This window comes from Neoarthrinium moseri (genome assembly GCF_022829205.1).
Source record: "Neoarthrinium moseri strain CBS 164.80 chromosome Unknown scaffold2_Wmoseri_CBS_16480, whole genome shotgun sequence".
Lineage (NCBI taxonomy): Eukaryota > Fungi > Ascomycota > Sordariomycetes > Amphisphaeriales > Apiosporaceae > Neoarthrinium > Neoarthrinium moseri.
The window spans coordinates 1,094,031-1,106,705 of NW_026055116.1; the positions used below are offsets into that span (position 1 = coordinate 1,094,031).

The 12,675-nt window shown below is 52.8% G+C and overlaps 5 protein-coding genes across 5 annotated transcripts; 2 read left to right on the forward strand and 3 right to left on the reverse strand.

Annotated features, from left to right (window-relative positions):
• Positions 1 to 67: 67 nt before the first annotated feature.
• JN550_001090 (uncharacterized protein) lies at positions 68 to 1,649 on the reverse strand (the record flags this gene model as incomplete). The annotated part of the gene is made up of 5 exons (XM_049309207.1): positions 68 to 196; positions 294 to 453; positions 511 to 679; positions 736 to 1,531; positions 1,599 to 1,649. The coding sequence occupies 5 exons, from the start codon at positions 1,647 to 1,649 to the stop codon at positions 68 to 70; spliced, it is 1,305 nt and encodes a 434-aa protein (XP_049176996.1).
• Positions 1,650 to 3,044: 1,395 nt separating this feature from the next.
• JN550_001091 (uncharacterized protein) lies at positions 3,045 to 4,112 on the reverse strand (the record flags this gene model as incomplete). Its single annotated transcript, XM_049309218.1, has 1 exon — positions 3,045 to 4,112. One exon carries the CDS (start codon positions 4,110 to 4,112, stop codon positions 3,045 to 3,047), a length of 1,068 nt encoding a protein of 355 aa, XP_049176997.1.
• Positions 4,113 to 5,360: 1,248 nt separating this feature from the next.
• Positions 5,361 to 6,586, reverse strand: JN550_001092 (uncharacterized protein; the record flags this gene model as incomplete). The annotated part of the gene is made up of 2 exons (XM_049309229.1): positions 5,361 to 5,550; positions 5,619 to 6,586. The coding sequence occupies 2 exons, from the start codon at positions 6,584 to 6,586 to the stop codon at positions 5,361 to 5,363; spliced, it is 1,158 nt and encodes a 385-aa protein (XP_049176998.1).
• Positions 6,587 to 7,780: 1,194 nt separating this feature from the next.
• Positions 7,781 to 10,260, forward strand: JN550_001093 (uncharacterized protein; the record flags this gene model as incomplete). Its single annotated transcript, XM_049309240.1, has 2 exons — positions 7,781 to 9,985; positions 10,036 to 10,260. 2 exons carry the CDS (start codon positions 7,781 to 7,783, stop codon positions 10,258 to 10,260), a joined length of 2,430 nt encoding a protein of 809 aa, XP_049176999.1.
• A 902-nt stretch (positions 10,261 to 11,162) lies between these two features.
• On the forward strand, positions 11,163 to 12,388 carry JN550_001094 (uncharacterized protein; the record flags this gene model as incomplete). The annotated part of the gene is made up of 3 exons (XM_049309253.1): positions 11,163 to 11,641; positions 11,713 to 12,131; positions 12,219 to 12,388. The coding sequence occupies 3 exons, from the start codon at positions 11,163 to 11,165 to the stop codon at positions 12,386 to 12,388; spliced, it is 1,068 nt and encodes a 355-aa protein (XP_049177000.1).
• Positions 12,389 to 12,675: the final 287 nt, after the last annotated feature.

Sequence of the window (12,675 nt, forward strand, 5' to 3'; positions counted from 1 at the left end):
GTCGTTAGAGATTCATATAGTTTCAATGGTTCTAGCGATGCCATGGAGACTTCCAATGTGTCCGCTATCAAGATCGCATCACCGTGGCGGGCCTGGGCATGGGCCCAGGTCGATACCAAAGAACACCTGTGACGTCGACTGGGTCTATCTTTGCAAACCCCAGGTCAGCATCAAGGCTTTCCTTGGTGTAAACACGCTGCTGGAAGTTAGCTCACTTAATCCGCGGTGCAGGAGTACAGAAGTATGAATATAAATATAAATATAACGTAATACAAAATTTGGGGCATTCTTACTGCTTGTGCTGTCTTCTCGCTGTCTGCCTCAACCCACTGGCATTCAGTAAATGCTGTCCAGAGGGCACCAAAATATGAACTTCTGTCCACGTGGTAGTAGTCACCTAGGAGTGGCTTGATCGCGTCTGTGGCCTCCTGAGCATGATAATGGGGAATCCGACTACATCCCAGGTTTAGCATGGTTCAATTTTTTCTGGCATATGGATAATACACTCACGGGAAGAGATGATGGATGACGTGCAGGTCAATGATGTGATGGAACATGTGTCTCAACAGAAAACCAGGGTCCCTATCGACGGTAGCGAGCGCTCCTCGAAGGTATGTCCACGCTTCGGGAGTGTATTTTGGAAGCGACGGCGAGGTGTGGTGGAGATAGGTAATCATCACTGCAGTTTTGCTCATTAGCATCGAAGTATCATGGCGGTAGCGCAAGAACACATACCAATCCAGTGATTTACCCACATGACCGGAAGGAGGTAAGTCCAAACAACTGTCAAGGACCCAAATGACTGGCTGAGTGCGTAAGCCGCTGCCCCAACCAAGCCAATACCAACATCAGAGGCAATAATGGACCAGAACTCATTCGGTCGGAAAAGTGAGCTTGACGGGAGATAATGACTGTTGTCCCACCAGCCCCTTGACTTCTTGGGTGAAGAGTTGGGCCCAGCGGTGATGTGTGTCAGGAGATACCACGGCCATCCGATTGCCTGCTGGAAGATGATTCGAAGCAGCACCACCACTGGGGCATCCTCGACCAGATGATCAAGATCGACCTTGCCACGGAAGAGCTCGCTATATTCTTGTCGCATAGGTGGCACGTAATTGAGGTCGGTAGAGATATTATTCGCGAACTGATGGTGTCTGCCGTGGCTGGACCGCCAAGCAAAATAGGGGTTCAGCAGTGCCGAGTGCAGAACCCAGCCAACCAGGTTGGCGATGAAGCTGTTTGCTGAGAAGGCACCGTGGCCGCATTCATGAGCCAGAACCCACAAACCGGTCAGGGGCAGCCCAGCCAAACAAGGATAGGCGACATAGCATAGAAGAAGTCGAGCATAGCCGTCGGATTGATCCGCCAGATACAGAGCGCCTGTCAGCAAGCCGGAAAAAATTATAGTATCCTGCACCACGTATCCTAGGGAGCGGATGGTTGAAGGTTGAAAACAGTGAGCAGGAATACGCTTGCGCAGCCGTTGGATGTCGATATCGACTTTCTTGCCGCTGACCTCCGCTTCGATGACCTGTTGAACCCATTAAGTTAGGAAAGAACCAAGTATACAATACTAAAGAGGTTGACATTGAGCTTACTCCGCCATGGACGCGCTCTGCGTGAACAGTCTCCGTTACGTAGTCACTCATCGTGATGGTGAAAGGGGGACTTGGTGGTAACGTGTATTTTCTGGTCCCTGAATTTATTTACATAAGTGGCAGTCAACTGACGATAGAATAGGTAGTTTACTCAAGAAGAATCTACGGTCAATAATTTGATGTTGAGTTTTGCTCCAGGTTGGACTAAGAGTTGAGATGCCCTGCAAGGACTTAGTGAGGGCAGTCACTCAAGGCAGCGAGAAAACGCGGATGAGTGCAGAACCTTAAGGATATCGTCAGAGTAGACTGAGCCAGTAATCCTCAATTTATAGATAATGTGTTGGCGACATAGCTGCACATACAGTCCCCACTTTGGTATGGTATGGCGCAACCAACTTCTGTTCCATTTCCGGTATCGCGAAGTCATTCCTTTGGCCCCCTCCCCCCTATGGAGTAAGAATCACATGAGCCGACCAACAAATGCAGCTTTCTTCTTCCGTCAGGATCTCCCAGTGGAACCGTTACCGATACCTAAACCGCTTGCAAACCCTTGTTTGTGGCGTCCCGTCCTATCAGACCTCGTACGGTGACTCTCGAACTCCTTGCTGCCTTCCTACACCATCTCACATAAGCGGCGCTTGGAAGCGGATCAAGACAAAAATACCATGTCACGCAGGTCCCTACTCGTATCAGACTACCTTATAGGCCAGGCGCCGTTGAACTTGGGGTTTGAAGCTTGAATGACAAACAGATCGGGGGCCATTGCGGACTAGTCCCGTGTCTGCATGCAGGAGACAAATGACAGAAGACTGACACAAGTCCAACCGCCCACCAAGAAAGCAAGTGAAGTTTGATGCCACTTTGTATGAGCGAGCGAATAGGAAGCAAGGGATATGTCGCTGGTGAAAAGACCGGATGATTTTGTGATCACACCCTTTGCTTTTTCTCGGTCCGTATGATAGGGCGTGGACTACGGGAGTTCTGGACCGAGACTTGGTCCGCTAGCAGGCTCTTGTGCGACTTGATCCGAACGGGTGACCCGGCATATCGGTAACGGTAAAGTTGTTTGCTTCTTTCTTATGCCAATCTTCGTTGAGATCAGCCGCTTGATTTTGTTCGGATGTGAAACCGACCTGTCTCTAAAATCGAGTTGTGGAGTCACCTGGCTATAACCCCACAGCATACCATAAGCCTCTTCCTTCCATTCTATCCAACCAATGATGAAAAGAATGATCCCCTCTACTCAGTTTTTGGGTGCAAGGCTACCCTGGAGAGCACCCCTCATCCATGCAAAGTGATGGCCCAGACTCGAATCATGGCAAACAAGCGTCCTATTATTGATTACTGATGATCCAACGCGCGATTGCTCTTGCGCGATGCAACTATGCTATTGGTGGCGACATGGTTCTTGGGGCTGGTTCAAGGTGCCTCCACGCCGCCAACAACCTAGTAGTCCGGGCCCCAGTCGACGATGTCTAGGCCTTTGCCTTTGGACTCCATGATACATTCAAGCTTGTCTTCGTTGGTAACCCAGCCGTGCCTCTTCGTAGCAATAGCGTATCTGATTGGGTCCTTCCATTCCTCCCACCACGTCTTCTCGGATTGTACGAGGCACTGTCTGTTCGGCTCCCCATTCTGGGCCGTGGCGAAGGGCCAGACTGCCTTCACGACCTCATACTTGCTTTTACCTGTGAACAGGGCAGAGACGCTGGTGAAGAACTTGTTCACTTTGTCTGGATTCTGGATGGTCACTCGTGAGTGGGTGACGGGGAATGAGACCGTCACCAGACCCTTGTACTGAACAGCCGCCACCAAGCTCCGAATCTGACCTTCCAGCCAATTGGTGTCCATGTTCGCAACAACCCGTTCCATCGTGAATGTTTTCACATTTGCCGGGTCATCGACGAACCGTTTGCACCATTCTTCTAGTCCACCGTTTTCGACCTCTGGTTTCAAAGCGGGTTGCTGGCCACCCCGATAGCCCATCTCGTCCTTGTTTATGATACGGAGATAATCTAGGCGATTCCTCGCGTCGTCTGGAACTAGCAGGCTCAGCAGGTTCAACTTGATACTGAAGTCGACCTTCCTGCCTCGGTTCCCAACGACCAGGATTTGAGGCTTGGGTGGGACTGTGGCTAAGTTCTTGATGAGAGTTGACAAGGCCATCACGTTTTCGGAAAGGTAAGTGGCCTTGCTTGTAATCGAGTTGGTATCTGCAGACAACTCGAACATGGGGGGCGAGTACTGTCGATAGTCCAAGATCGGTAGGCCGGGATAGTATTGCGGCCCTTTAGGGACGACTGTCCTGCTACGTGGGTCCACATAACTTGTATGCGGGCTGGAATATGGCGGCAGCTTCGTCTGTTGTGACTCCGGTGGCGGACTGACAGTACCATCTTCTCCGTATTCATCAGCCAGCGGCGGGTTGCCAGTTGCGGAAGCTCCGGGTGGCCGGTATACTTCTCCCTGGGCTCGGCGAGCCTTATCAGCCAAGACGGACTCTTGATCCTCCATCGTGGAGGAAAGAATGGCTTCGGACACGACAGGTAAGACGAAATGGCCTACGCGTAACTGCGAGGTTATATAATCTAAGTAAGAACTGATCTCAACAGCACGCCCGAGATGGTAAGCAGAGCTCAAGAAAAGAATTCACTAGATTTCGAAGAGGAGGCCTTTTCTTTCTCTGTGTTTTGTCCGCCGAAAAGCCGCGTGTCTCTGCTTTCGATCTTGGTGATTTGGTAAGGCTGAAGCTGAGGGTGGGTGTAGCTGCCTGGTGGCTGAGCTTCTGTTCTGATATGGCTTGGCCGAGAGGTTGGTGGGCAGTGTCTGACAGATTGAGGCCCGTGCTTCGTCACATAATACTCGGTTAAGTAAGACGCGAAGGATTCAGCGCTTCGGCTACAATTGGTGGTTCGGCGCATGCAAAGAGCGAACGCTAGCGTAGAGGCGTAGCAAAGCACCTAACGACTCAGCCTCCGGGTTGCATGATCTACCATCCAAGTATGATGGCGCTCAGAGTTGTCGGCCATGCTACAGAAGTGGAAATGCACAGCATCATTCAGAAGCCTGGACGCCTCCACTCAGCAGACCAAAAGCAGCCACAATCCCCTCAACGCTGCTGGTATCACAGAGCTACTGGGCGCTATATGCGACAGACTCATATTTCTCAAACTGCCGCTGAATAGGTCTTCCGCCCTTGAAAGACCCGGCGCCGACTGGCTCAAGTATTCCTATGGCTTCACCATGGGCACGTGAAGTATTATGCCTCGTGACGAAAAAGATTGGATACTCAGTAGACAAGACGCTGGCTTCTGAAAGTGACACAATCTACTCAGTCAGCTTCGAAGCAGGACTTGAGGGAGGGTATGCTGACTTGAATGAGTTGAGCATCAAATTGCTAGACTCCCGAACTTCGAACAAAACCTTATAGCTTCGCGCAAGTTGGGGGCCTTCCTTCCTTGCAATGACTTGGGCCGCAACCAAAAGGTCGTTGGAAATGCCCGATGTTCTATGATGAACCTTCCAGTGAAGTTCAGCCGAGACCTCAAGCACGCGAAAAACTGTCGGCATAGAAACACCCTTCTTGTCTGGCATCGTGTGGCCGACAAACCAAAAGCCTGGTATAGGAGAGCCCGCGTCTGATATTCGGCAAGGTTGTTAAAAGCTCATGAAACCCCGTAGAAGCCATATAGCCAAGGCCGCGTTCTGTTAAGCGGGCTGAGCTGGGCGTTTTGTTTCCTGGTCCGTAACTGAAAAGGGATTTCATACGAAGCGACCTCGCATGACGAGCCGACGCCATACAGCCTCTTCGTCTTCATTCTGACCACTTGGCGAAATTGGTGCGCTTTCGAAAGGGTCTGGATTTTCACAGAGGTCCAAGAAATCCTGCGCCATTCCGTCTCCACCGGTAAAGCCTAGGTTCAGCAGTGTTTCTGTTGGGACGGACTCGTACCTATTGATTATAGTGAGTTAGGGTTTCCTTGATATGTGGGATCCGCGGGGGGGGGGGGGTTCTCCTACCATTGATTCATGTCCGGAAAGTCGAAGTCAACAGGTTGTTGGCCCCCAGACTGAGCTCCAGCCGCATCCTGATCCGCCATGGGTTGACTTGCGTTCTTGAGCAGATCAGACAGTTGGTTTGGGCCGCGCATACTGGGCAGACCACCATTCTGGATAGGCGTACGAAGCAAAGCATCGTAGTCATTTGTAAACCCGTTCGGGTTGAAATCGAATGCAGGAATCTCGGTGTCGCCGGCCGCAGCGAAATCCTGCCAAGCGGGATCACGAGATGGTTTCCGAGCTATAATATCGTCGGCCGGGAGGCTGGCAGTCGTCTCGGAATGAGAACCACGTTTCCGGAATATCTCACTCAAAGTATATATTTCGCCAGGGTTTTGTGGAGCTCCATGAGGGTTGATACTAGGCGACGCCTTGGACGTTGCAGATAAAGTACTCCTTCTTGAACGGGGGCCAGTACCTCTCGACGGCCCCATTTCTCCAGAGTTGGGGCTTTGATGAAGTGGCACAGGTGCTGAAGTGGCAAATGACATGGATGCTTCGCTCCTCTTGAGCGTTCGTAGGTCAGGCAATTCGCCGGTTTGAACGAAACGGCCAAGCCGGCTTTCGTTGAAACGCTTTACCAGTTCCGCCTGGTGATCATTGTTCTTGAAGTAGTCTGCATTCGGGACGCCAGTGTTGCCAAATGTGTTGGTGGCTAGGGTATGCAGCACAAGGTCTTCGATCTCCGGGTTTGTCTGCAGAACCAGCCCCCAGAGTCGCTCCCCATACTGCGCAGTGTATCCCGTGCGAGGACCACGCTTGCGTATAGGCCTATTGTATGTGCAATCAGTGCCAGCACGCTCGCAGACGCTGCACTTTGGGGAGGCGTTGTCGCATGGCTGGTGTTGCACGTTACACCGATCACAAGCGCGGCTGGCCTTGCGTTTCTTGGATGCCCGCCTGCCATCCTCGCTCTCCACGTCACTCATGCCGCAAGCGCCCGTGACCACGAGCTTCAGCTTATGCGTGTGCTCTGCGCCGTATGTTTGCTGAGCAAAGAGCCACAATGCTGGGGTTCAAGCCTGTAAGAAAGGAGTCTGTCGCAATGACTTAAAAAGCTAGACGTTACACCCCACCAGGCCAGCGTAGGTTGAGCAGCCTCCATGCAGTCGTTAACTGTGCCTGCTCTATATCGCCATCCCATTGACGTCTGAATAGGGGCTCTGAGGCGAAGTTAGCAATGTCGGCCCGTGACTGGCGTGAGCTTCGTTGGAAATCGCTCTGGTTGCAACGCGTCTTCGGAATCCGAGTGGGGCGCGGAGGGGCCGGGATGATATGTAGGATGCTGAGTCCACTGTGATGGAAGTCGCTTCGGCGCCAAGTCCCATTGAGCACCTTGTGAGCGTTTTGAAACTCCTGGTAACATGGGACTTCCACGTTCGGCCTTGTCTCACCGGCTTCAGTAGAAGCGGCATCCGGGGCGCCGGGATGTCGTTGGCACCGTGGACTCGTAGAGAGAGAGAGAGCGACTAGCCGGCAGCTTAGCGTGTGGCTTGACTGCGCTCACTAACTTGACGTTAGGCCGGGGCCGGGTGTGGCTCGGGCATGCCAAGAGGTCACTTTGGGACGGGACTTATGGAAAGTGGGCGAACTTTGTTTCCCCAATGCCGGCAGGAATGCCGACGCCGACGCCGACAAGCTCTAGACTTTCTGTACCACATTAACGCCCGCTTCGTCGATGCAGCAAGGACGACTCTCTGCTGATAATCATCGTATATCGTTGCAAAAACCTATGGCTATCAGCGACAGCGCCCATGCATGCTCTCAACCACACGCGACGTCGTCAGGCACTATAAATCCTTCTCCTGATCCAGGTGTTTGGAGGGGTCGAGGGGGGTTGTGGTAGCCAATCGATGGGTAAGTGTACGCTTAAGTGTTATTCCGCCAAGTACTGCACACCTCGAACGTCTTGCTCACAGATCGGTCAAGGTCCCACGACGCCTTGCTTGTCAACCGTCTGGCCGCCACTTGGGTCGAGGCTTCCTTGATCATCTAACAAGAAGGGGGTTCAAGGCCATTTCATTCTGTGTTGGAGGTTTCCTGTAGCGCCTCACGCCCTTCTCTCAATCTTGTCCAACCTCGCGTGGTGGCCCCACGGCCCGCTCGCCAAACTTCCATCTGTCATGAATAACACGTATGGCCCAGGGGCCCAACCCCTGCAGAACCGGCGAACATTTCAACCAGATGCATCCATCGTCCTGGTTGGTTGTCGCGGCGCTGGCAAAAGGACTTTGGGATTCATTGGAGCCACTTACCTTCACCGCCGGCTTCTCACCGAGGACCATTACTTCAAACAGGCCACCGGGTGCAGCAGGGCTCAGTTCATGGAGAAATATGGCAAAGAAGCACTCAACAGCCAGTTGACAATGATTCTGGCGCAGGTTCTGCAGGCTAACCGAACGAATTGTGTGATAGAATGCGGGATGGGAACTTGGAGCCAAGAGACCCAGCAGCTGCTCTCGCAGTTTTCCCAGACCAATCCTGTCATATACGTCCACCGGGACAAGGAGGACATTTACAGATTTCTCAAGATTCCCGTTGCGGACGCAGAGCGACTTTTTCTTGCCGACCAGAAGCACCGTGAGTACTGCAACTTGGAGTACTATAACCTCCACGACTCTACTGCTGAGAGCAATGGGTCAAAGGAGTCAGGACTGAGGTCCGCCTCTATGGTTTCGGCGAGACTCTTACAAGTGAAAGAGGACTTTACCAAATTCCTTGATCACATCACAGGACAAGGCGTCACGCGGTCGTGGCTAGAAAACCCCTTCTCAGTTGACGCTATACCGCCGGAGTGGCGGGCACACTCGTATGTCTTGCGTTTGCGCCTTTCGGACTTCCTGACCCAAGAGATCAACATGCAGGCCTTAGAGTCCGGGGCGGATGCCGTCGAAATCATTGTTGACACATGGCCGGATAACATCATGGATGTACTTGCTACGCAAGTTGCAACAATCCGCCGTAAGCTGGGTCTGCCTATTCTTTACCACGTAGAAGAGAACCCACGGGAGGAGCGCCAAAGAAGCCAGGAAGAGCGCGACGCCGTCGACTTTACGCTAATGCTTCACGGTCTTCGGCTTGGCGTTGAATACCTGAGCCTGGACTTGGAACGCAGCGAGGAGGTAGTATCTCAGATTATTTCCTTGCGAGGACGAACAAAAATAATCGGCAACTATACGTTGAAGGGATTCAACGCTCCAAAGTGGTCAGACCCCATTTACATACAGTATTATCGGCGCGCGCAAGCTCTCGGGTGCAGCGTTGTTCGGTTCGCGAGATTCTGCGCTCAGAATCGAGACGACGAAGCCCGACAAAGGCTTATGGACCACATCAATTCCATGCCCGATCCAAAGCCCCAGCTCGTCGCTTATGAGTATTCTGTCCTTGGCGCGGTGCATGGGGGCCCGTTCAGTGAAGGCAAAGCGGCCCCGTCGGGCCTGGTACTCTATCCAGTCGGCCACAACTCTATCAAGGCATCGTCGCGGGAACACCTTGCTGGAGTGAACACAACTCGTGGTATCATGCGGCTGATGTTTCGACACGGGCGGCTCCAGCCCCTGAAATTCTACACTGTGGGCTCAAAAGTCTATTACTCTGCGTCTCCAGCCATGCATCGAGCGGCATACGAGTTTCTCATGATGCCTCATTCCTTCGATGCTAGGAAATGCGACGAGCTCGAGGAACTAGACAGGCTCCGGCGCGAGTATGACTTTGGCGGTGCGTGTTTGACGGCTCCGTTCAAAGTCGTCATGATGACCCACGTAGACCATCTAAGTAGCCATGCCCAGGCCATTGGGGCGGTCAACACGCTTCTGCCATTGCGCGGGCAGACTGCCTCAATTCTTGACCACGCAAAAGCTCGCAACCAAGCAGGTTCGACGACCAAGTTTTTCGGAGACAACACTGACTGGAGCGCTATTATGACCTGCTTACGGCGGGCCATTAGCCCAAGGAACACTGTTCAGCCATCTCGCACCACAGGCCTTGTTATTGGTGCTGGAGGCATGGCGAGGGCCGCTATCTATGCTCTGATCAAGCTAGGCTGTCGCAAGATCTTCATCTTCAACCGAACAAAAGCGAACGCGCAGAAGGTTGCAGAGCATTTCAATAACTGGGCCCGAGAGCGGCGGCTCGTGCCTAGTCATGGCCCAGTGACAGAGATCTGCCACGTTCTGGATTCAACAGCGCAGGGATGGCCGCAAGGCTACCAACAACCTACGTTGATAGTCTCATGTATTGCTGCAGCAGGAGACTTGCATGACGCTACGATTGACTTCCGGGTGCCATCACAATGGCTCAACAGCCCTACAGGTGGCGTGGTAGTTGAAGTAAGTACCCATGACCGGGAACTTCACAAAATACTAACTGTATCCCTCAGTTGGCTTATGAACCTCTCATTACGTCCTTCGTTGCGCAGATGCGGGACATACGCGAGGCGGGCGGTACTTCTTGGGTTATTGTCGATGGCCTTGAGGTGGTGTCCGAGATGGCCATGGAGGCATTCGAACTAATGACGGGTTTCAAGGCGCCTAAGTCACTGATGCGTCGCGTGTGCAACGAAAACTGGGAGAAAAATTGCGCTCCATTCGAGCCACGACGATGAACAACGATTACTCCGTGATGAAATTATCCTGCCGGTGTGCATCTCGTTTCAACCCGCCGCATCCCTAGACCTCAGCCTCCGAACTCGACACTACCATTTTACAGAGCTTGGCCATCAACCGTGGTTAGGTCCATGACTACCTGAAATCTTGAAATCTGGAGTGCACGCTGCCGGATTGGAGCGCTCCAAGCCGCTTCAGTACAAGGCGAGCAGATGTAGCAGAACATCAAAGTAGGATCTAGGTCCTAAAGCAAGGAAGCCAAGCTGAGGCCGGTGTTATACGGCGAATTGGCCGGTTTGGATCCGTCACTGCATGGTCTTACTGAATACCTCCGCATCTGTGCGGAGTAAGGACGGCTGATATGTAAGCGTGGCCTGGGTTCCTTAACCCACGTTGGGGCATATGCTAATCCCGGTCTGCTGCGGCGTAGCAACTGGCAACATTTGGTATGATCTAATCAAGGCTGCCGACATTTTCTCTGCACTTATGGATATGCGACTGGGTTTTAAACCATACAATAAGCAGGATTGACTAGATTTCTAATCAATCTCATTCGGTAGAAAGTACCCCCAAACGAGCACCTTCGTATGACGGCCGCATCCCATGCATCCCCTTGCAGGATACAGTATTTGCGAGAGAAGCTTATACATCTTGGTTATTCTGATCCACCAGGCTGGGTTGGGTGATTCGTAATTAGTATGATGAACGACCACAAGCGCTTGGTCCCTGGCGGGTGTCTTACACTGACCTCACGAAGAGCACTATGAGGCAGCTGTATATAAGCTCTCGTCCATCGCTCTCGGTTTGAGTTTTGGATGGATAGTCAATAGGTCTAGATACAACTCCTTCAGCGACGAACGCACAGATCAATACATTGTCAATGATTCCTCCACCAGCCAGAATGCTTTCAAAGGCGCTGTTTTTGTCGTCATTGGTGACTCTGGCGGCATCGCTTACCAGCTGGGACGATTGGTCGCACGGCCGCGTTGCCCTTCAAGACGTCTCCATCCACTTCCGGTACGCCGGGTCCGGGCCGCCTCTGCTGCTCGTCCACGGCAACCCGCAGTTCAGCTTGACGTGGCAGTTCATTGGGCCCATCCTGGCGGAGAACTACACCGTCATCGCGGCAGACAACCGCGGCGCCGGCGACTCGTCCATCCCTGCCAATGGCAACTATAGCGCCATGGCGTCGGCCGAGGACCTCAAGGGGGTGCTCGACTTCCTCGGCGTCAACGAGACGTACGTCTTCTCCCACGACAAGGGCGTCGGCATGGCCGCCGCGCTGGCCATCAAGTATCCCGGCCTCGTCAAGATGCTCGGCATGAGCGAGTACGCATTTCCGGGGTTCGGGTATGAAGAAGCGGCAATGCCCGCTCCGTTGTACGTGCTATCTGGCTTGTCAAAATCCGCCTTAGCTATCAAAGCCTGCTGACTACAAATCCTCGATATAGCTGGGACTTGTACGCCAACCCGCAGCTAGCCTTCTTCCAGATCCCAGACTTTGCCGAGTTCCTGATCTCTGGCAAGGAGAAGCAGTTCCTGCAGTGGTACTTCTACCACATGTCCTACTCCGGGCCGACGTCCATGTCCGAGGACACGGTCAACCGCTACACGACGTCCATCTCGAAGCCGGGCTTCTTGCGCGCTATGACGGGGCCCTTTTCCTCGGCCGCAGTGGCGGATGACCGCAGTTTCTTCACCGGTGCTCTATCGTCGCCGTCCAACAGCTCGAATGCCCCGCTGCCCATGCCCGTCTTGGCTCTCGGCGGCGAGGCCGGCTTTGGGATCCGTGCCATCTTACAGAAGGGATTGGGGAGCTTTTCTACCAGAAGCGAAATCGATATCGTACCCAAGGCTGGGCATTGGATTGGTGGGTCTCCTCTCTTCCGCTCATACAGTCGCACGATGCTGCACTGCACAAATCGACCCTCCTTACTGACGTTGCCCCTGTGTACAGCTGATGAGAATCCTGTCTGGGTCGCAAACCGTGTTGGAAGATGGCTCGCCACGGATACGTCGCCGTTGGCCAATCTTGACCTGTCCTGGCTCACGGACAAGGTAACGTTAACAGTAGGATACTTTGGAACGCTGGGAAACGCAGCCCTGGGTGGCCTCAATCTGGGTTAGCAAGTTGGATACCTACAGATTTGCAGATACACCATCAGATATACCGTAAATTTCACGTTGGGACAGTTTACGTATAGCAGTCTCATCATATTCCAATCTAATTTCTAAATATGTACAAACGAACAACAGACTGCAGTCGACATCTTCACACTGTACTAGACAAAGGAAAACAACATTGAACGGTCTGGGGGTATCAGTGCGTGCGGCGGGAAAAGACCACCATGTTGTGAAGACCTCCCTCAAACGTACCCAGCCGTAGGAAAATCAGCAAAACCATTAACGCCCTC